The 23,561-nt window shown below is 44.5% G+C and overlaps 1 protein-coding gene and 1 pseudogene across 8 annotated transcripts in view; both read right to left on the reverse strand.

The window, feature by feature from the left end:
• Positions 1–2,197: 2,197 nt before the first annotated feature.
• Positions 2,198–23,561, reverse strand: part of ILDR2 (immunoglobulin like domain containing receptor 2) — a 49,559-nt gene continuing 28,195 nt past the window's right edge. For 2 of the 8 annotated variants that reach the window (XM_039529007.1, XM_039528984.1), the window contains 6 exons: positions 23,210–23,356; positions 22,244–22,420; positions 8,147–8,260; positions 5,905–6,112; positions 4,464–5,142; positions 2,198–3,411 (listed from right to left, as the gene is read on the reverse strand). In XM_039529007.1, coding sequence (XP_039384941.1) covers positions 3,376–3,411; positions 4,464–5,142; positions 5,905–6,112; positions 8,147–8,260; positions 22,244–22,420; positions 23,210–23,356 — 1,361 coding nt within the window. In that variant the 3' untranslated portion in view covers positions 2,198–3,375. Of the gene's footprint in view, positions 3,412–4,049; positions 5,143–5,904; positions 6,113–8,146; positions 8,264–22,243; positions 22,421–23,209; positions 23,357–23,561 lie in introns of those variants that run through there. The other 6 variants (XM_039529001.1, XM_039528973.1, XM_039529025.1 and 3 more) reach the window with 5 other exon arrangements.
• On the reverse strand, positions 15,788–17,159 carry LOC120400450 (annotated as a pseudogene).

The following is a 23,561-nucleotide window of genomic DNA, read 5'->3' on the forward strand; positions in this document are numbered from 1 at the left end:
TGGATAAACACTTGCCATTTTTCCTCATCTGAAACAATGACAAATGAATCTTCCCAGCACTATATCAACCCATGGGCTAGAATAGCACTGCTGGTGCTGCTTTTCAGTTTATGGGACAATGGATTCTTGTAGCTATAGAAACCACAGTTCCCTTTCCCCCGTCCATTTTATGAACTGTTCTGTTTGGGGCTGCTGCAGAGATCCCCCTCCCTATTTGAGAAATAATCCAGTCTACAGCTTGTCTCAGTCACCAAGTGTATAGAATTTCATTTGCATACAGAGAATATTAAACAGCCAGGCGGGTGTGTGGGGTGTGTGTGGGTGTGGGTGTGAATTATTTAGGAACTGGGAGATTATAGATTAAGAGTGGAACAGCATGGACTGTGCAGTGTCCTGATGTGGCTTTGGGGAGTGTGGTCCTTTTCTGAGACTGGAATGTTGTGTGTGTCACCCAGGAAAAAAATGTGCCTGGACTCTAGTCCTGGTGCATTTCCAGGTATAATTATCCTGATCAGAAACATCAATGCTTTTTTTTTTTTACTTTCAACTCTTTCCCAGTCATTAAAGTTTGAGTGTAATATAAGACATGTGGAGAGTCAGACAGAGAGGATATAAGTATGTTACCAGGATATCCTAAATCTAAGAGAAATAGTCTACAAATCTGCATTTATCCCATTCACAACTGTGACTTCATCCTCATTAACTAAATGGCAACCTTATACAGCCAGGATTCAAATGTCCTAAAGCATCAGCCTCAGATGAGTAAAAGTGATCCAAATACATGGTGAGAGGTGTGTTATTTTTAATATATAGGTTAGATTCCTGAGGGTTTGATCAAATGAACCAGTGACTGATTTAAGGAGGAGGCACAACTCTATTACCATTTCCAGAATGCTTTGGGAAATACAGATTTCCAAGACAACTTAAAATCCCTCTCTTTCCTCCCTCCTACTATGGTACTGACTGACAGAGCTCTTTCAGATCTCCCCATATAATGGTCTCTGGGGTTGTTGGATGCCAGGTAGAAAGGACACAATGGGATGAGTTCCTTCAACCTCCTTAGCTCTTCTTTGGGAGGCTTTGATGCTGGGACTTTCCAGGATCACACACTAATGAGGAGCAGAGTATGAATTACTTTAAATTTATTCTCTCTAACAGTAACACAGAACAAACCCAGAAGGATGGTGTGCGCTCACAAGATGATCAATCTCTCTCGGATTTACAAAGATACACTCACTAGAGTGGTGAGGGAGAATGGGAATGGATCCTTCCTCTAACCTAGGGGTTCTCAACCTTTTTCTTTCTGAGCCCCCCCCCAGCCCCCCCAATATGCCCTAAAAACTCCACAGCCTGCCTGTGCCACAACTTTTTCTGCATATCCAGTAGATTAAAAGCCAGGGCCAGCATTAGGAGGTAGCAAGCAGGGCAACTGCCTAGGGCTCCACGCCACAGGGGGCCTCGCGAAGCTAAGTTGCTCGGGCTTTGGCTTCAGCCCAAGGTGGTAGAGCTTGGGCTTCAGCTCCGGGCCCCAGTTAGTCTAATGCCAGCCCTGCTCTCTGATGTATTTTGGTGGCCCCCCTGAAACCTGCTTGTGGCCCCCCATAGGGCCCTGGACTCCTGGTCATGAACCACTGCTCTAACACATGGTCCATAATCCCCATCTCCCACTATGACTTCAAGTGACAACATCAGATTCTTGGGGATTATCCCCCACCATTCTGGAGCAAAAATAGGGTGCTGAGTAATTACCAGTATATGGCAAGGAAAGTGCCAAGTTCAATGCAAATCCAAAGAGAAGTTTGTAACAGTCATGGAGCACTGCAGCTCTGTTAATAAATAGGGACAGAGAATTACACTGCTGCAAGGTCCAATCCTGCAGAGCACTTAGCAACAGATTCCAGACCAGATACTTTATTAACTTTTGGAATAGAAAGGCTGTATGTCACAGGGGAATGCTGGCCATCCCACTGTTATAAGGTGCCCATTAATTTCTAGCCCTGGCAGGTGGAAGTTAAAACCATGTTCTGATCACCATCTCTTTTTTCCCTTCCACATGAATTCCAACATGATTTTAGCAGTTAGAAATTAAATTAGAGTGAGAAATGACTATATTATACTCTTTGAAAGCAGAAATGTCATGCTTCCAGATGGTGTGAAGCACACATTTCTAAATTCAGCTGTTCCTGAGACATCAGCCACTAAAATCATGTCAAGATGGAAGTGGGCGACCTGGAAGTAACTGGAATGAGGTGATTTTTAAGTGTGTGTTTCAGCCAAGATTTTTTTTTTCAGTTTCTGTTGTTTCTCTATCGGATGTCCTGGATTGGTAACCAGAAAGGGATAATGCTGATCCTTGCAGAAGGAAGAGCCATGGCTTCTCTCTCACACCAAGATTTTCTCCTTCTTGTTTCTTTAAAACAAAAAGCCCACTGTCCAGAGCAGTGTGTTGACACCACAAGCAGAACAGTGACAAGGTCGAGCTGGGTTTGTCATATGATCAGATTACCCATCTGAATGAAGCTTTATATAGTCATATCTCAGCCTCAAAGAAATGCACACATATCGAGACAAGCAACAGTGAGAAGAACAATGTTATGTTCTCATTACAATAAAATCTACTTAGATCCACTTTTAAAACAGTACATAAAATCTCACTCGCAGTTCCCATCACTGAATGAACAGGACTAAAAATATCAAACAAACCAACCCACGTTTGTTTCTCTCCCTGCTCAGCCCTTAGCATAGTGCCACGCTCAGCGTTTTTTTGCTACAGATTTTCTTTCAGAACTTTCAGGGGATGGGGACCTTGCCATCTTGAGGAAACCTGCAGTTCTTAGAATGAGGCCTCCTCCCAGCATGGAAGAGATGAGACATGGAGACATCTCGGTGTAATGAGCGTGAGAGGCAGTCCCCACCTCCTAAGGCTCTGAGTGTGAGAGGCATGAAGACAACTTCCTTCCAAGTCTAGGCCATGGGAAACAGTGAGAGCAAGCAGTATGCAGACAGGCCTCTCCTAATGTGGGATGAGGCATTCTGGGGTGAGAGGCAAGAAGCCAGCCTCTCTTTCAGTTTGGGACCCTTGGGATACGGAATATGGTGACAGCTGCCTTGCAATGTGGAACAGAGTTCCAAAGAGAGCCCCATCATTGATCTTCCTGGAGGACTCTCCCACAGCAAGTGGGATGAGAGCTATTCGTTGGAGTCTGCCTCTACAGATGGCCTCCACTCCCATGGTGAAACAGACAATTGAAAGAGAATGTCCATGGCTGGTGGCTGCAAAGGTTCATTGGGACCTGTTTGCTCAGGGCTCTGTATCTCAGCCTCACGGCCACCTCATGGTACCCAGCCCATCAACACGACTCTTCTGTGACAACATCAAACCACAAGGGACATCCTGGTTGGGAAATCATTCTGAGGGAGAGAGAAGAAGAAATGTAAACATAAAATCACATGTGGAACCAGGAGAAAGAGGCAGCTTGGGCAAGGTGGGGGCCTGCACAACAGAATGAATGGCATTAGCTTCACCAGAGAGTGCTGAATGCACCTGCTGCCAAGGGGGCAGCCGGCAGCTCCACACTAAGCAGCAGGCTCCCCGTTCTCTCACACACACTAACTAAGCTCAGAGGGTATTGATCACACTACCCAAGTTGAGGGATGTATTCCACTAAGGGGACATGAGGGGACATTCAACACCCTGACCTACCAAGGCCTTTGAACAGATTCAGTGACCCCCACAAACCAGACTGGAGCAGGAATTTGCTCCTCCCCACTAACCAGTTTGAGGAGCAGCGCATTTGGCACATGCATGCACACACAGACACAGAGCAGTTCATCTCCACATAGACACACCTTTCCAAAACCATTCCTCTTAGGGCTGTTACACAAGCATTCGCCACTAAATACATCCCAGCCCACAAAATGGATACCCCACTCCTCATCTAGCATGGTTGCCATGGATATGGCCCACAGTTCCTCTAAGCCCCAGATAATGTCTCATCTCTACCATGTTCCCCCTGACCCTGATAACCTCCCCTCCCCCTCGCCCCATCCTGATCCTCCTATGCCCCTAAACTTCCCTCCTCACCTACTCGATCTGATCCGCCTAGGCCCTAATATAACCTCCCCTCCCCAGCCACTCCACCCTGACTGCTCTATCCCAGATAACCTCCCCTTCCTGCCCCACCCACTCCAGGATGATTGACTAAATGCAAAGATCACAATCCCTGTCTCTCCCCATCATGATCCCGTAAAATTCCCCATAGCTGCCTCACCCTCAGGATCTCCTAAATCTACATGTACCATCTCTCGCAAGGTCCCTCACACTCTACCCCTTGCCTGGGGTTCCTCCACCAAGACCCTAAACTCCATCTCTTGCCTGGTGATCCCCCAGACCCTAGATAGCATCCCCTGCCTGGTGTCCCCGCTCATCCCATTTGGATCAGGAGTGCCAGACACGGCCTCACTGTTTTCTTGGGCTCCTTTTTCCTCTTCTTGTCCGAGGCATTGAGGTAAGCCTGCTCCCTGGTCCTGTACGAAGGGCCTCGGCTCAGCTCCCTCTCGCTGTATGGAGGCAGAGTGTCTTCTCCTTCCTCTTGCTTTGGCGGCTGCTGCTGCTGCTGCTGCTGCTGCCCTGCTTTGTAGGTGGACGGCGGTGACCAGGCGTAATACGTTCCCCCTCGCTGGCTGGGCTGCGAGCTCAGCTTGGAGGGTGTCTCACTGCGTTCGCCACTCTCCTCATAGCTCCGGGACTTCCTCTCTAGGACGCTGCTGAGGTAGGAGTGGTCATACTTCTGACTCCCTCCAGGTGTCCGGCTCACCAGCCTGGGCAGGTGCTTCTCATCGTGGGCCCGTCTCCTGGGCGGGCTGTATGACCAACCCCGATCCGAGTCTGTCAGCGGCTCGCGGTTCCCCCTGCGTTTGCCATAGTACTCCTCCGAGGAGCTCTCCTGGTGCTGCACCACCCCGCCGCGTCCCCCTCGTGACTCAGACCTCTCGAAACGCCGGGGCTCCTGGCCACCATCTGTCCGGCGGGTGCGCTGGCTGTAGGACTCTGCGAAGGCTGCCAGCTCATCCATGGAGACGGCCGGCACGCCCACAGAGAAGTTCTTCCTCGACAGCATTTCCGATTTCGATCTCTGCTGGCTGCAGGAGAGAGGAGGGCAGAATTGTGAGATGCAGTGTGTGACCCATTGGAGCTGGGAGGAGGAAGTAAGAGCTCCCTAGCACTGAAGCCTGTTGGCACACACATGCCCTGATGGGGAAACCAAGAACCAGCCTGCAATAGTGCAGTCACCAACAAGCTTTGAGTGAACTATGTACATTGTACCAACAGACCATCTGGGGAGGGAATCCCTGCTATTGCCTTTAAGGGCCTGAGCTGCACTTCCTACAGGCTGCTCCACCAGAGACACTAGGGTGAGATTCCCAGGCGATGAATGTGTGGATTAGTGTGCTCTAAGGAATGGAGTGCCATTCCCTTGGGCCAGCACTGCAGACCGCATGGCACAGAGAGACTGGGGTGTGGTTCCTGCTAGAGTGCACTGTATCTCTTAATGCATTAGAGAGACTGGGGTGCCATTTCCAGGAGCCCCACTGAACACAGGGGTGGGGTGTGGGTTTCTTGGCCTTATAAATGACTATCAAATATTTCACATTATCAGACATGGAATGGGAGACGGTCTGGCTTTGCCTGAGTGGATGGGCTAAGGAGAGCTGTGGGAATCAGATCAATTCTGGTTTTGTCCAAGACAGGCCCCATTTCCATCTTCCTCCATTCTGTATCCCCTCTGCTCTGCCAGCCAGGAACAAATCAGCAGGAAAGTGAGGACAGCTGTGATGCATAAGACCTTTCTTCCTTCACCATTCCCTGGCCAGGTACAGCTGTCTCCTGAGCACTGCGCTCACCTGTGCCTAAAGCTGTCCCTCTCCTCCCTGTAATCAGAAACCGCCTGTGTCCTTGATGCACCACCTCCGCTGATCACCCCTGCCCAGTACTCCGCATCACCATCCAGGTCCCCTGCAGGCGGGAGGGGTTTCCTTCGCACCTGCCGGTAAGGCTGACGGAAGTTTGAGTCCTCGTGCAGGGAGCTGAGTTCAGAGATGGTGTTGTTATCTGCCAGGACACAGGGGAGAGAAACAGATACTGCAGAGGAGATGTGTGTGTGAGAAGGGACAGTGAGACAACGGTGGGACTAGGTCTGATATATTCAGACAGAAGCCGAGTCTCCCTCTATTAAAAATAATCAGAAACAGAATCCAAACCCATTCTCAGAATGCTGGCCTGGGCCCCTCCTATCCCAGGAGGGTGAATTTTAGATCTCAACTCACAACAGATTTGGAGAATGCCTCTGGTGTGCAGCCCTGTCCAATTTCAGCCTTATATGGGTGTTCTGTTTTGTATAAGTGTGGCATAACACATAGGCACACACGCACCTCCTCTGGTGTCAGACTGGCTGGCCATGGGTTTGGCCTGACTAGCCAAACTAAAACAAGATCAACCCCCTCATAAAAATGATCTGCACGCTCCCTGCCATTTCTCGTCTGCTGAATCGCTGTCAATCACTACCCTGTCAAGCACAATGACATCTGGATTCCAGACGTTCCAATCTGGAGAGAGTCTTTTTATAGTAGATCTGGTGGGTGTAAATGGCAATGCGTTCCGTGATGACTGTTTTAGAACTACATGTAATTTGTTAGTTTCTCCTAATCAGTACAGAGCTGTGATTAATGCCATTCCCTAAACCTTTATCGTCACTGACTGAGGGAGCTCATGCATCTGTGACTGCCAGGATCTAAAGGCATCTCCATACAGACACCTACTCGTTGGACATATTGGATGCACAGGCTAATGATAATGGGCACAAGTTTTTTGGAAAATGATCTGTATCCACCACATATGAATGTCAAGACCCCTCATATCATCGGGTCGGATGAGTCAGTCACTAGGCTACCTCAGGCATTTGATCTCTCGTCTTCTTCACCAGCAGTGTTTTTAGGTCTGTTCGTCTGTTTATTTTTAAGTGTGCTTGCAGAAGGTACCAGCTATGTGAACCCTGGCTTGATGGGTAGAGCCCAGCAAAACAATGAAAGGCCCAGCCCTTCAGATGAGGGAGGGGCCAGAGAACCCACAGATAAAGAGGTACAAGGAATGAAAAAACAGGGATGGGTGTGCAGGTTTTTAGGGTCAAAATGAGGAATCCTTATGGAGAAGAGAACCCTGCACAGCTCCCACCACTTCAAGAAGGTGTCCTAGAAGTCAGTGGAGGCCACTCAGAGGAACTCTGCCTTGATGTCTGCCAGCCCCACAGACTGATATCCTCTATACATGTCCACCAGCCCCTTGACTCCCAGTCAGTGTACTGCCATGCCATGATACCTCTTCCACACTGCCTGTGTGAACTCTATCCCGCACCCCCTAGACTGTAAATACCAATCGACAAAGTGCCTCTGACCCATCCCATATTGCCCAGTGTCACAAACCTTCCTCTACTGTAACTGCCCACACATTGACAGCTAGAATCCCTGACAACTCTTCTCCTGGTAAATGCAAGAAACAACCGTACTGTTTCAGATCCACCATTTCACTGAGGTGGCCAATACAAACTACCTCTCCATCCCCCAAAGCATATTGGGGCTGTTATACCAATAACATAACATATACCTTTAGAGACTTATTACAGACCCACATTTCCTCCTAAAAGTATACAGACACCACATTGTCTCATACACCCAGTTATACCATAGCTATATGACAGAGAAGGCAGGAATGTGGGCCTAGATTTTCAAACATGGGTGTCAAAAGTTAGGGTCCTAACTCCTTATTTACATTCCTTCATAAACAGGGCTGATTTTTAAAAGAGTTGAACATCCAACGGCTCCTACTGACTTAAGTGAGAGCTGGTAGATTAGCCGCACCTTTGAAAAACATGTGCCACATATTTTGGTGCCTATTTATGTTCTGAGCCTAACACTAGGCATCAGACATTCTTGAAAAGCTAGGCCATAGGGTCTAAGTTCAATTTGTTTGTGGAACCTTCACTATGAATTTCCAGACTTTTCATCATAGAATCATAGGACTGGAAGGGACCTCGAAAGGTCATCTAGTCCAGGCCCCTCTGGGAAGGGTCATACAATGCCTGTTTCTCACATCGCTCTCGCATCCTCCTGGCTGGGTCAAATTGTGCCAGTTCTTTCTCGACGTAGTACAACACCTTCATGGAGTCCCTCTCCTTGTCGGCCTGGATCCTGTACCCTTTGCGCACTGCTGGGAGAAGAAAACATTCAGAGGACAGCACTTTCAAACCAAGAAGTGGCTTTTGGTATACACAAATTCTGTAGCTAGTTGAGCCCACATCATCAGGCAGGTGGCCTACAACTCCCAAAGCCTGTGGATTGGTCATTTTGTCTTTGCTTCAGGTAACATTCAAGAGCAACATGATATGAGGTTGAACAACTATGTTGTTTGTAAAGTTTGCAGCAATAGCAAAATGGGTTTGGAAGAGACCACTACATACAACAAAATACACTGATGTAGTGTCATTGTGACAGGGTGAATCTACCCCACACAGGAACTGGCAAAGGGTAAAGTAACACCCTTGTCAACATTAGAGAACACCCCCCGTTTCAAACCCTCAGGAAAGGATTTGTCAGGGCAGCAATGGGGTGAGAAGAGGCATGGCAGAGTGGAGTCCTGCTATGCCTGGCCCTCTACTAGCAGAAGGGCCAGTGGCATAAGCTCCTAAGCAGCACTATCTTGCACTGAAGTCAGGTGACGGAGACACAGGGAGCTGCAACTGGCCCGCTGCACTCTCCCACTCCCCTACTCCACCTGAGCTCAGCTTGGACGTGGTGAAGAGTATATTCCATGGCGTATCAGAAGTTCCAGTGAATATAGAGGGAAGCCCATTAAGTGTCTTCAGATTTAAGTGCCTTAAAAGTAAATAATAAAATTCTGATGTTTATACTGAATGTATTGGTGAGCCAATGGCAGAATCTTAAAAGAGATCCCATCTGTTCTATAAGGTCCCTGCAAAACTGCAGGCTGCTGCAGTCTGTACATACCATATTTTATACAAAATGTAGGGCTCAGTCATAACTAGTAAGTTATCCCACCTGCCAGGGGAGTGTTATACTCCTTCGTGGCATATGGCATACTGCCCCATCTGTGTGCCTGGACAGCTCCATGCTCTTGCTTCCTCTATGCTTGCTATACGTGCCTGGAGCCACAGGGACTGTAATTATGAGGGGCTCTTGCATAGGGTGCACTGTGTGGAAGGCTCTTTGTGCATTTCCTCTCCCTATCCTATAGCCCACAAAAGGGCCTATGCCAATGTGGCCCATACTCTGCAAACAGAGAATTACAAAACGCAGGTCTTTGAAGAAACTAAAGTATTTACCAGAGAGGATTAAGCAAAGGTCCCAGTCTCATGCTATTCCAGAACTGGTCTGCCTGCAAAATGTGACTAACAATCTAACACCCAAAGTCACCCCACTAGGAGAAAGTTGCTCAGGGAAACAAGCAAAGAAATCCAGCGGGGAACTCTTAAATCATCTAGAACTTGAAACCAACCAATCCATTTTGTTTGGATTTAATATGCTTGCTCATATTTGTGCATGCACCAGACATTGCTTGTACACTTATCTGATACTGTGGTTTTCAATAACATTGGTTGGTGTTTTGTGCTGGAAGAGTCTCTCAAAGATTTATTCCACATCCTGATACGGTAGTGACTAACACACAGATTCCATGTTACGTTGCATGGTGTGCACTGGTTGGACTATAAGGGCTTGTCTACACAGGCCATTACTGTGCAGCAAGCCAGGCTGTGAATCTACAGCGCACAAGCTTGCCATGCAGTAACCTGCCACATGGATATGGCTACAGCACATGAAACTCCTGCAGTGCAGCTTAGCATACTGCTGCTTGAAGATATTCACTGCACTGTAGCCGAGACCATGTGGCGAGTTACTATGTGGCAGGCTGGTGCACTGCAGATTTATACCCTGGCTTGCTGCACAGTAACTTGCCATGTAGACAAGTCCTGAGTCACCTTCTGTCCTAAACTGCTGTGCAGTGCTGCTGTGCTCCACCCCAGAGATGGCTGCATTTCAGCTGTGGGTAAATCAGTTCCTATAATTAGTTTGTGAAGTACATTGGTGTGAAAGTGCTTTATTGTATGTTACTGTATATTTGTAAGGTAAATAACCCTATTAAACTATGACATTGTGTATGTGTACTTAGTAAAGACAATTAGTTGCATAAGATATAGTCTGGTGCTATTAGAATAGTGTCTGCAGTTTGTCTACCTTTAAAAAAACACTCTTAAATAGCTCAGCTGATGGAAGTCTACAATTTTGTTCTTCCATTGTGCTTTGTTATTGTTAAAATTATGTGCATATAAGCCCAGCAAATGTACAGATCACACAGAGGTACTATCCCTTCTCTACAAAGCTTATTACATTATATCTCTATACGTGATTTTTGTGCCAGTGAAAGGTGCTGGATTGGCAAATCTGGAAACTAAATTCTTCCACTGCACTGACAGAGCAAGTACAGCAGTGCGCACTTCCCGCTCTGCCTTGCCAGTGTGCCTGAACTCTAGCCTGGCCACGGCCAACAAAAGTGCCAATTATGGATATTTTTTCTGACATATGTACTCAGTAGTGCTGGAACTAGGGGTGCTGGAGATGCTGCTGCACCCCTGGCTTCCAGTAGTAATTCCAAATACATGGTTTCCATCATCAGCAACCCCATTATAAAAATTGTCCCAGCACTCCGGTATCTACTAAGAATTGGATTAACCCCCGTCACGCTGGCAGGCCAGATGCCACCTCTTGCCCAGGCTACAGGCATTAGCTCAGAACTGACAACCTCGTAACTGGAGACCTGACCAGGTCACCTGTATGTTAGTTTTGCTCAAAACAGGTATTCTAGGAAGATATTTAGTGTTTAGACTCTATGAAATGCTTGTATGTTGCTGCATGCATTAATCTAATTGATAACAGCTATATCCCATGTTATAAGGTGATATTTACACGTTTGCTCTGTAACTGTAGAAGTGTTTGCTCTGAACTTCAAGCCCTCAGAGTCAGGAGAGAAACATTACCAAGTGTGAAATACTAGTTTGCCACAGGAAGTGTTATCTCCTGCTCAACAGAAGGAGGCCCATAGACACCAGACAAACCATTGTGGGACATCAGAGGACAAAAGATTTTGTTGATTGCCCTCCTACCCCTCCCATGAAGAGGAGACAGTGCACTTGGACTCATTCAATCATCTTGAACTATGGGGGAAGGGAATAAAAATCACTGACAGGAAGAAACTGCACCTGTTGGCTGTTTGAAACTCTGAAGGGCCAGAGATTCTAAACTGCAGCCAGATATCCTCAGAGGCTGCCCCTTGGGTCTGCCCTGAAAGACAGTTCAGGCAGGTCCAGATCACTACAACTCTGTCACTCTTAGGATTTATATGGTAACTCATTGGTGTGTGTATGTTTGCTTGCTTTAACCTGCAAATAACTCTCTTATTCCTTTGTTCTAGTTAATAAACCTTTTGATAGTTTATTAGACGATCCTGCCTGCCGCCCTTGCAGCGACCAGCAGAGCGCCCTCCGTGGCTTGCCGCCCCAGGCACGCGCTTGGCGTGCTGGTGCCTGGAGCCGCCCCTGGTAAGACTGTTAGAACAGCATTTCCCAAACTTTTTTGGCCATGGAATATTTTTTAGCCTATTACGGAACACTCATAATATTATTTTGTAGTCATTTGGTTCTCAAATAAAAAATTGCATTATTTATGCTCAAATATATTTTATTTTATAAAACAAAGCAAAAATACAAATTTAAAATAACTTGAACTAAATTTCTAATGGGAAAGCGCGTATAAAGTAGTATAAAAATCAAATGCAAGAGTCAGAATTAAAAAGAGTGTTCTACTTAAAAAAACAACCTGTTTTTATATATACACAAACACCAAACAAATTAGATTTTTACTAGGAAAATCTATTTTATAAACAGAAATACAAATTTGGATTTAATGGGATTGGTGTTTCTGCGTTTTTCTATCACAAATTCACTTAATATTAGGAATAATGCTGGAAAGTTGAATCCTCATGTTAGGTGCAGCATCAAGTCTATTCCTATATTTGGTTTTTGTTGCAGTATAATACGAAAATCCCGTCTCACACAAATAAGTTGTAGCAAAAGGAAGGAGCACTTGAACTGCACATTTAGCCACATTAGGGTACTCCATAAATTATTCAGTGGAAGATCCTTAAACTTTTGTTTCAAATCAGGGTCAGAAATTAAGTCAATTAGGCTTTCATAATCGTGCGCAGTAAAGCCAACTGGTTTGGCTGTAATTACAAACGGATTTTGAACCCAAGCATTATCAGTAGTTGTAGGAAAATATTCTAATAAAGAGGCCTGCAAGTCACATAACTGCTGTAAAATGGTGCTGGAAACTTCTTCATGGACTGTAGAATTTATTTCAGTTAGAAATTCATGTACTGTAGGGAAGCAATCGAAGTTATTCTGTTCTACAGAAGATGCTCAGAATTCCAGTTTCTTTTTTAATGACGAAATTTTATCCATTGTAGTAAAAATGGTCATATTCTTTCCTTGCAGCGACAGATTAATTTCATTTAATTTTGCAAAAATATCTGCAAGATACGCAAGTCTCATTAGCCACGAGGAATTTGTCAGACAGTCATTAAAGTTTCATCCTGAATTACCTGAATGGAAGAATACCAGTAGTTTACTACAAAGCTCAAAAAGCCTCACAAGCACTTCTCCTCTGGATAGCCACCTCACTTCCGTATGTAAAAGAAGCATTTTGTGCTGACTACCCACTTCCTTGCACAAAATTTTAATTAACCTGGATTGAAGTGGTCAAGATTTGACAAAATTGATACTTTGTACTGCTTCATCAAGCACAATTTTCAGATATGCTGGTATTTTTTTAACTGCAAGTGCTTGTCTGTGTAGAACACAATGGCTCTTAGTGCTTTCTGGTGCCACACTTATGATTCGCATTATAGCTCCCTTCATCTTCCCGATCATTGCCCGAGCACCATCAGTACATACAGAAATACATTTTCCCCAACTAATTTCATGCTTTCTGATAAAATTGTTGATGCAGTTGAATATTTCTTCTCCAGTCGTGTTGCTTTGCAGAGATTCACATAAGAGCAGGTCCTCGTCAATAATATTACTAAATCTATATCGGACAAATACTAGTAGCACAGCAAGTCCTGAAACGTCAGTGGACTCATCTAGCTGCAATGAATACTCATGGCAAATTTCACTGGTCTACAATTTTTGAGAAGTCGTCTGCTTCAGAGATAAAATGTGCTATTTATTATGTATTTTGATGTGCTGAATTCAAATATGACAATTAAAACAACTGATTGGCTACTGTTTCTAAGATATTTAAGTTTTTACATTTTATGTCTCTGTATATTGTGTAGATAGTAGAGTTTTAATCATAAATTGTAAACCTAGGTCTTTTCATGTGTTTATGGTTGCTTTACATGATAATATTTCACCTGTCCTGTTTATGTAACACTTTAAAAATCAGCAAAAGGGTTATATAAATAAAATGTATTATGAAACAAAAGGCAAAAAAACTATTATGTACATAGTTTAGTCCTATTCAGTGTCTACTCGGCGCTTCTTGGCTTGTCTCTTGTATTCATTAAATAGAGCATCTCGTCACTGTCCAGCAATAGTCTGCAAGCATTGATGGGCTCCATTTGCCCTGATAGTGTTTCTCCATTGTTGCAATGTCCTGGTGAAATCGCTCGCCATGCTCGTTGCTCACTGCTCCGCAGTTCGGTGGAAAAAAATCTAGATGAGAGTGCAAAAAATGTATCTTTAGTGACATGTTGCAACCAAGGCTTTTGTATATCTTGAGGAGGTTTTCCACCAACAACCTGTAGTTGTCTGCCTTGTTGTTTCCGAGAAAATTTATTGCCATTAACTGGAAGGCTTTCCATGCCGTCTTTTCCTTGCCACGCAGTGCATGGTCAAATGCATCATCTCGAAGAAGTTAACGAATCTGAGGACCAACAAAGACACCTTCCTTTATCTTAGCTTCACTTAACCTTGGAAATTTTCCACGGAGGTATCTGAAAGCTGCTTGTGTTTTGTCAATGGCCTTGACAAAGTTCTTCATCAGACCCAGCTTGATGTGTAAGGGTGGTAACAAAATCTTCCTTGATTCAACAAGTGGTGGATGCTGAACACCTTTCCTCCCAGGCTCCAATGACTGTCGGAGTGGCCAATCTTTCTTGATGTAGTGGGAATCTCTTGCACGACTATCTCATTCGCAGAGAAAACAGCAGTACTTTGTGTATCCAGTCTGCAGACCAAGCAAGAGAGCAACAACCTTCAAATTGCCACAAAGCTGCCACTGATGTTGGTCATAGTTTATGCACCTCAAAAGTTGTTTCATGTTGTCATAGGTTTCCTTCATATGGACTGCATGACCAACTGGAATTGATGGCAAAACATTGCCATTATGCAGTAAAACAGCTTTAAGACTCGTCTTCAATGAATCAATGAACAGTCTCCACTCATCTGGATCGTGAACGATGTTGAGGGCTGCCATCACACCATCAATGTTGTTGCAGGCTACAAGATCACCTTCCATGAAGAAGAATGGGACAAGATCCTTTTGACGGTCACGGAACATGGAAACACTAACATCACCTGCCAGGAGATTCCACTGCTGTAGTCTGGAGCCCAACAGCTCTGCCTTACTCTTGGGTAGTTCCAAATCCCTGACAAGGTCATTCAGTTCACCTTGTGTTATGAGGTGTGGTTCAGAGGAGGAGGATGGGAGAAAATGTGGGTCCTGTGACATTGATGGTTCAGGACCAGAAGTTTCATTCTCTTCCTCTTCCTCGTCTGACTCAAGTGAGAATGATTCTGGTGCATCAGGAACTGGCAGTCCTTCTCCGTGGGGTACTGGGCGTATAGCTGATGGAATGTTTGGATAATGCACAGTCCACTTTTTCTTCTTTGACACACCTTTCCCAACTGGAGGCACCATGCAGAAGTAACAATTGCTGGTATGATCTGTTGGCTCTCTCCAAATCATTGGCACTGCAAAAGGCATAGATTTCCTTTTCCTGTTCAACCACTGGCGAAGATTTGTTGCACAAGTGTTGCAGCATATGTGTGGGGCGCACCTCTTGTCCTGATCTCCAATTTTGCAGCCAAAATAAAGGTGATAGCCTTTCTTAACCATAGTGGTTATACTGCGCTTTTGTGATGTAAAAGTCACTTCACCACAAACATAGCAGAAGTTATCTGCACTGTTCACACAAGTACGAGGCATCTCTTCTCACTTTGGCTAAACATAAATGTGTCCCTTTGCAAAATCAAACACTGACAAATAAGGGAGCACGACACTGTATGATTTCTAGAGCTGATATAGGGCAATTTGTTCAGCAGAGTGATGTAAGCTTCATTATGATTGCATCATCCATGACTTCTAGGAATAACATGATGCAATTCATATCATGTATGACACAATACCAGCTTCAGATTGCATCATTCATTGTTTTGCCTAAAAAGCAAGTACTGTCCAAACCCAGTCATAGATTTATTCATAGATCCAGTCAAAGATGTATTTTAGTCATTTCTGGTTTAAATTGAGATCCCTTCCCTTTATAACGCACTTATCCTCCGCTATTCCCAAGTCAAGGGTGTATATACTGACCCAATAGCATAACTTGAAAACTAGAGCCAATCAACAATTTTAAGCATCATTTTCGTTCTCAGTGACCCAGAATTAGTAAAGTTTGACTGCATTTATTTCAGAAGCATTTTGGCTGTAGAGCAGTGTTTTCAGTTGGCAAACTAGCTCTTTTTCTATGTCATCAGCAAGATCTTTAATACGGCGTGCAACAGTATTATTTGACAACTGTACAGCATCAATTTTTTTACCAGACTGCTTGCTCAATATGCACGTTACAATATCTTTCGCAGAAGGCTTGATAAGCGTTTCTCCAATAGTGTGAGCGTCTCAGGCAAGTGCTATACAGTAACTTACTCAATAAGATGCCTTTGTTGCACTTTCATTATCTGTTTCGCAATTTTAATCATCGAAAGTTTACAATTTCCAAGTGAGTCATGCTGCCTCTTGAAAAAACTTATATCTTTGTATTTGTATTCAGCATGCTTGGTTTCCAAATGCCTACAAAGTTTAGCAGAAGCCAATAAACTGTTTGCTAGTATTTTGTTGCACATGACGCACTGCGCATGAGGAACATCTTTATTTCCAACACACGTAAAACCGAAAGACAAATAACTTTCATCATACTTTAGTTTCGGTCTTTTAACACCTGCTTCTTTTTGTTTTTTGATATACTTCGGTGGAAATTCTTTCACCTTGGATAACTCGCTAGTACTAACAGATTTTTCGGCAACAAAAAACTGCGATTGTTCATCCTCACCTTGAAGTGTCACAATATCTTGCTCGTTTATTTCAGCCATAGTTGGAGTACCAGAAGAACTTGCTTTTCGTTTCAAAGTTCCTTCTTTTAGCCACAAATGGCGATTAGGTTTAGTAACAATATTTAGAAATACTGATTTTTGTCAAATTTTGTTTGTCACAAATATTTATATTGTTTCAAGTGAAGCTAGTTTAGTTGTGCTTATCGCACACACGGTAAAGACCCACAGGTTTGAACGTGTTGCGTGAATATGTTATATTCAACATGGCGTAAAGAGAATGGTGTGTGCATACTGCTGCAGTTTGCGCAGTCTTGAGCAGAAGGGGTACGATGTCACTAACTGAAACGTGCCCAAAAGGGGTAGACGTCAACATGCTTGTGTGCCGCGTTCAATTTACGCCATGATAGTCAATACGAGATCTATCAATAACTGGAAAAAAGAGTTTTACGTTAAATTATAGTCATTCAAAAAGAGTTGTAAACTATACTTCAAATATGCAAAATTAAAAATTAAAAAAAAATTTAAAGACCCTTTTTTAAAATTACGATTCTTTCACGGAACACGTATTCACATCATGCAGAACACCAGTGTTCCGTGGAACACAGTTTGGGAAATGCTGTGTTAGAGTGATCCAGAAGTTCACATTTGTTACTGGTTTGGTGAAATCAGGGGTGAAAGTAAAATACAGCTCTTACCGGTACGGGTCCCACTCTGTCTCTCCCCCTCTCCTCTGAAGGGGTGGGGCCTCAGATGGAAGGGGCGGGGCCAGGGGTGGAAGTAAGTTACATTTCTTACCCGTACAGTCCAAACACAAGCAACCCACCTCTCCTACATACTTCATGGATCCCTCCCATTGCATGACTTAGATATAGAAAATAAAGCTACTATTACTACTACCAGTACTGTCTGTAATAAAACTTTACTATTGGAATAAGCCTGAAAAACTGAAAACTCAGTCACATTTTTCTCCTTGTCCTCCCTCCTCCTCCTCCAGCTAGGCTGCCCGACATGGCTAGGCTCCGTGTTCCCCCGACCCCCGCACTCAGCAGGAGCTGCAATTGCTCCCCTCTAGCTTGTAGCAGGGAGCAGGGGGACTGGCTGAGGGAGAAGCCTCCCCAGGTAGCCTGCTGCCTGCATAAGAACAGTTTAAACGTAGCTGTTCACTCCCGGATTCGGGGCTATTTCTGGCATCCTTGTTAATTTCACTCTCAGTTGTTGGGGGAGGGGGTGACCAAAGCTGAGGCAGTTCTTTTCTGCCCCCTGGATGAGGCGATCTATATTACTGAAGAATAGCTAAATTTAAATTGTTCTTATGCGGGCAGCAGGCTACCTGAGGAGGCTTCTGCCTCAGCCAGTCCCCCTGCTCCCTGCTCCAAGCTAGAGGGGAGCCCCTGCAGCCCATGCTGAGTGGGAGGGTCGGGGGAACACGGAGCCTAGCCACGTCGGGCAGCCTGGCTGGAGGAGGAGAGGGAGAGAAACAACAAACAAACGTGACAGTGAGTTTTCCCTTTCCAAGCTTTTATTAGCTTTGAGTTTGAACTTTTTGTTATGCAGCCAAAAGAGGTGAAAGTAAGCCAGTACTGAATGCTCCATTTATTTGCCGGTACACTACTGCACCATTTTTTACCAGTACTCCATACCGGGCCGTACCGGCTTACTTTCACCTCTGGGTGAAGTCTAATTATAGCACTTACCACCAGTTTGGGATGTCTGCCCTCACAGAACCACTCACAGTTGTGAGCCACTCCAGACAGCATGACACCCCCACACCTTGTTTTACATAGGCCACTGAACAACCATCAAGTGGGAATGACTTTGAGTCCATAGCAACCTTTGTGAAATTTGAACCGGTGGTTTACAGGCTCCATCTCACATTCCAGTCCCTTGAGCCATTATTCATCTTGAGGTTGTGCCAGATATCTATTTGGGTTACATCTATAGCTCCTGGAACTGACAGAAAATTAGTTAGGCTTATAAACTTCATGCTTGGCTTGCTATTGCTGCTGTGTATCAAAAGGAAAACTAATTTCCTGACTAATTCTGGAAGCATCTAGGAACTAATACTGGCATTATGTCTGTTAAGACGATGGTGGTAAGTGCATGGAAAATATTTTCTATTACAGGTGAAGCCTAGTGTCTGTGGTTTGACTTATCAGATCTTATTACAACAATGCAAAATGCTCCACTTACTGAACCTTTTTATTATGCCTCTGTATGGTCCCAAAATACTAGTACTTCACACTTGTTTTCTTCATCTGAAGATTGCCAGGCCCTTTTTAACAGTGGAGTAAATATTTTTATTCCTGTTTTACAGATAGGGAAACTAAGGCACAGAGAAGTTAAGTAACTTGTCCAAGATCACATGCCAAATCAGTGGAAACAGAGCCCTTCCTAACCGTTAGACTGTACTCCATCCTCATGAACTGCTAATGTGTTCTTATGTGTTAACTATGTCCCTTGGGGCACTGCTTTTTGAGCCATCTAAAAGACCATTTCCACACTGGCAGCTGAACCATACTAGCTACAAGTTTAGACTGTGCTCCTAAAGATCTTGCAGTGTTTCTCTCACCAGAATGGAGAAGGATTGCTTTTTCTGAGCACTGTGTTTGCAAATGAAATGACTGCCCATCTTCCCTCCCCACATCCCAGACACCTCCCACTCCACAAGGTCAGTAATACACCTCTTGGACCAAAAAAATCCTTGACCTCCTTGGTCAGGAAAACCATGCTAGAACCTCACTAGTAACAACTCAGTTTAAAATGGACACATTGCCTTAAAAACTACAAATACGAACGTCACAGCCAAAAGTCTATTTATTGTTTACTTGCCTGTTAAGCCTTGAGTTTAGGGCTCTGTTCCCCCTACTCAGAATGGCAAACTGGGGATCCTGACTTTGGTTCTATTCCTGGCTCTGTCACTGGCTCACTGTGTGACACTGGGTAAGTCATTTAATCTCTCTAGGCCTCAGCTTTCTCATCTATAAAATGGGGATAATCATATTAACTCACCTTGCAGGGATTTCATGATTAATGTTTTCTAAACATCTAGGCTGTTTGGGACAAGGACCATCTTTTTGTCCTGAGTTTGTACAGCACCTAGCACAATGGTGTCCTGGACTATGACTGGCGCCATAGTAATATAAATAAGAAAGCTTTTTAAGATCCTCAACTGTCTTTTTATTATTTTATAAGTGCAAAGTCTATATAAACTGGGGTCTTGGCAAGTAAAGAGCCTTTCCACTCAGCTTTAAACTGTACCTGAGTCATACATTTTAATTTACACTTGTATTGTGCTAATGAGCTGGGATCTCAAGCAGCATATCCCTAATTCTGTTGAAGAGCCTGGAACAAGTCCTGAAACCAGGTGCTCTGACAGTGACGTGCAGTGAAATTGTTGAAAGCACGCATTGACTTTTTGGGGGGAGGCTATGCTTCCTAACTATTCAATAATCCCCTGATGTGCCCAAGTCCACAGCCAATGTCCAGTGCTGCATTCTATGTGCAGTGATATTTTACAAAAAAATAATATTAAGCACTGGGCTGGAGTCCAACATATTCTGAAGATGATTTTTTCATTGGATATGTTTCTGCTTTGGGTCAATGGCTGGTTTATTTCTTATTTCTAAACACTCTGTTCCAGATCTTTCCTTTGATGATGAAAGTTTGTTCCACCAGCTCATTAGTTCACCTATTCTGATTTCAGTGGAAGAGTGAAGAAATATACAGATTGTTGAAGCTGAACATAAGAATGGGTCTGACCTATGGTCCATATCGTCCAGTCACAAATTCTGGCATTCAGAGATTTAGGGACACCCAGAGCATGGGGTTGTGTCCCTGAACATCTTGGCTAATAGCCGTTGATGGACCTATCCTCCATGAACCTATCCAATTATTTTTTTAATCCAGTTATACACCTTTGGCCTTCACAACATCTCCTGGCAACAAATTCCACACGTTCACTGTGGATTGCATGAAGAAGCACTTCCTTATGTTTGTTTTAAACCCACTGCCTATTAATTTCATTGGGTGACTCCGGGTTCTTATATTATGTGAAGGGGTCAATAGCACTTTTGTATTCACTTTCTCTACACCATTCATTATTTTATAGATTTCTGTCATATTCTCCCCCCCACCCTTGGTTGCCTCTTTTTTAAGCTGAAGTCACTATCTTTTAAATCTCTCTTCATATGGCAGCTGTTCCATACTCCTAATCATTTTTGTTGCCCTTCTTTGCATCTTTTCCAGTTCTAATGTATCTTTTTCAAAATGGAGTGACTCAAACTGCACACTGTATTCAGTGTGGCTGTACCATGGATTTATATAGTGGCATTATGATATTTTCTGTCTTATTATCTATTCCTTTCCTAATGGTTCCTAACATCCTGTTAGCTTTTTCGCTGCCGCTGCACATTGAGCAGATGTTTTCAGAGAACTACCCACAATGACTCTAAGATCTCTTTCTTGAGTGGTAACAGTTAGTTTGTATAGTTAGGATTATATTTCCCAATGTGCATTACATTGCATTTATCAACATTGAATTTCATCTGCCATTTTCTTGCCAAGTCACCCAATTTTGTGAAATTCCCTTTGTAACTCTTTGAGTCAATTTTGGACATAACTAGTTTGAGTAATTTTGTATCATCTGCAAACTATGTAACCTGTTTACCCCTTTTTCCAGACCATTTATGAATATGTTTAATAGCACTGGTCCCAGTATTGATCATTGCAGGAACTTGCTATTTACCTTTCTCCACTGTGAAAATTGACCATTTATTCCTACTGTTTGCTTCCTATCTTTTAACCAGTTACTGATCCATGAGAGCACCTTCCCTCTTATCCCATGACGGATTATTTTGCTTAAGATCTTTTGGTGAGGGGCCATGTCACAGGCTTGTCTTCCTTGAGTGCTCCTTTAGCACCTTGATCATGGAGTGGCCCCACGACTATTTGGCAGGCTTCCTGCTTCTGATGAATTTTTTGGTAGTTCAAAAAAAAAAAGCAAATATGCTGATAAGGGAGGTGGAAGATTATTTCAAAAGCCTGATTCCCTGCTTAAATTATCTAACTGCTTTCTCAGTGGTGTCATATCAGTGTGGTGCTGTGATAAAATTCAACTTTTGCTAATTAATGATTACATTCCTCCTCCCCAAATTCCCTGGGCAGTTTCATATGGCAATAGTGCTCTTTCCTACTTCTCACCCTAAATTGTTCTGTAATGTGGCTGTGTCCTGTTAAGTAAATGTTATGTTCCTCCCCAGGGATGTCTGTTCCTCAATGGTGGCTGAAGTAGGTTGGGTAGACACATCACACAGATATTGTAAACTTGCTACCAGTCCACTCCCAGATCTAATTTCAAAGTTAAGTTCCACATCTTTAAAGCCCACAATGGTCTATGGCTTGCCTATGTCAGAACGTCTGTCACTGTGCTCTCTACCATGTCATTCCAGGAAGCTGTGGCTGACAGAGTCCAGGTTCTGATGTGCTGGGGCAAGGGACAGGCTCTGTGTGTGTCCGTGTCCATCCAGGGGGAGGGTCCCTAGCCACAGAACTCCCAACCACAGAAGATCATAATTACCCCCATTTTACAGATGGTGAAGCTGAGGTACAAAGTGACTTGCTTAAAATAATTAAAATTCATGATTAAAATTCAGACTCTAAGTCTTGTGCTTAGATCACACCATTCTCTCCGTGGAGCTAACCCTCCTTCTCCAGCCCCACTCCCTTTGAGGACTTTGCTGACTCGGAATGCTCTGACAAGCTGACAGGAGAGACTGGGTGCAGATTACCATTTTGGCTTCCTCCGCTGGAGTCACTTGGTGCTAGGGGAGGGGGATGCGACTTCTCCATCAGCACAACAGGAGATGGCACGCCAGCTCCCGGCACAGTGGGGATGTAGTAAGGACCTGGGATGGACGTAACAGCAGATGGGTATCCAGCTTTTGCAGCCTTGCCCGCTTCATACACTGAAAAGAGAGCAATAATTAGCAACAAAGTGCCATCCCTTCCCCTCCAAGGTGCTCCAAAACAACACTCCTGCTGCTGCTCCTGCTTTGGATTTTGGTGACTGCCCAGCAGGAGGCATCTGGTGTGTTATGAATGGAACTCAAGAGCCAGTGGATTTCTCTGAGCTTAAAAGGAGTTCCAAAAATGGTAAGGGGCAGCTTATTCTCTGCTGACGGCCCTCAAAAGCATGGTTAGTCAAGGGCATTCAGCACATAAATCTAGGCTCCACTCAATTTCTTGTTTGGGTTTGTAGCAGTTCATTCTGAAGACCAGAATGGGACTCTCAAGACGCAAGCTTACTCCAAAGGCTCATGAACCTCAGCAAACCTGCCCTGAGGTTTGGGTTTGCAATGGAACCTGGCCTTGTTGCAGGTGTTTTGCATGACTCTAGTAGGCAGCTGCTTTGCAACGTAGGAAAGACCCATACCAGAATGCTCTCTGCTCTGCAGCCACAGCACTTTCTAACAAACACAGCTGACAGGACTGCCGTTTCAGGATGGGGAATGTGACATTAGAGGAGCAGACACAGTTGCCAGGACCTCGCTGGCAGGAGACTTCTGGGAATTACATTCTTAATTAACTCAGAGCATTTGACCATTAAACTATAGGTTGGCTGCTTCATTCTTAGTAAAAGGCAATCTTTAGTCAAGTGGGGCACTCAGGATGGGGAAAGGTATGAGCATATTTCCCTCACACATAGCAAAAGGGATATGGGCGGAAGCCTGGCATTTTGGTCCCAGATCACTCACATGCCCGTGGACAGCAGCAGGAATCTGGACAGCAGGGGCAGCGGACGTAGCAGCAGCAGCTATGTGGGCAGCACTGGCACCAGCAGATCCCAACCAGGAGAAAAAACAGGAAAGCCCCCAGGATCACCAGGCCCACAAACACCCACTCTGGAAACCAAATGAGAACAAATGGTCAAAGGACACAACACCTGTGGAAGGCAACGGCAAGGACTCCAGCCGGAGAGATAGAGAGAGAACAGGCATGTGGGCTAATAGAAGGAGCAGGATCTCTCCTGGTGAGAAGTAAGGAGACAATAGGTCCCTCCTACACTCCACACTGCTATCAGAGGTGTGATTGCAACATGTGTAGAAA

The sequence above is a fragment of the Mauremys reevesii genome, linkage group 1 (genome assembly GCF_016161935.1).
Source record: "Mauremys reevesii isolate NIE-2019 linkage group 1, ASM1616193v1, whole genome shotgun sequence".
NCBI classification, from domain to species: Eukaryota; Metazoa; Chordata; order Testudines; family Geoemydidae; genus Mauremys; species Mauremys reevesii.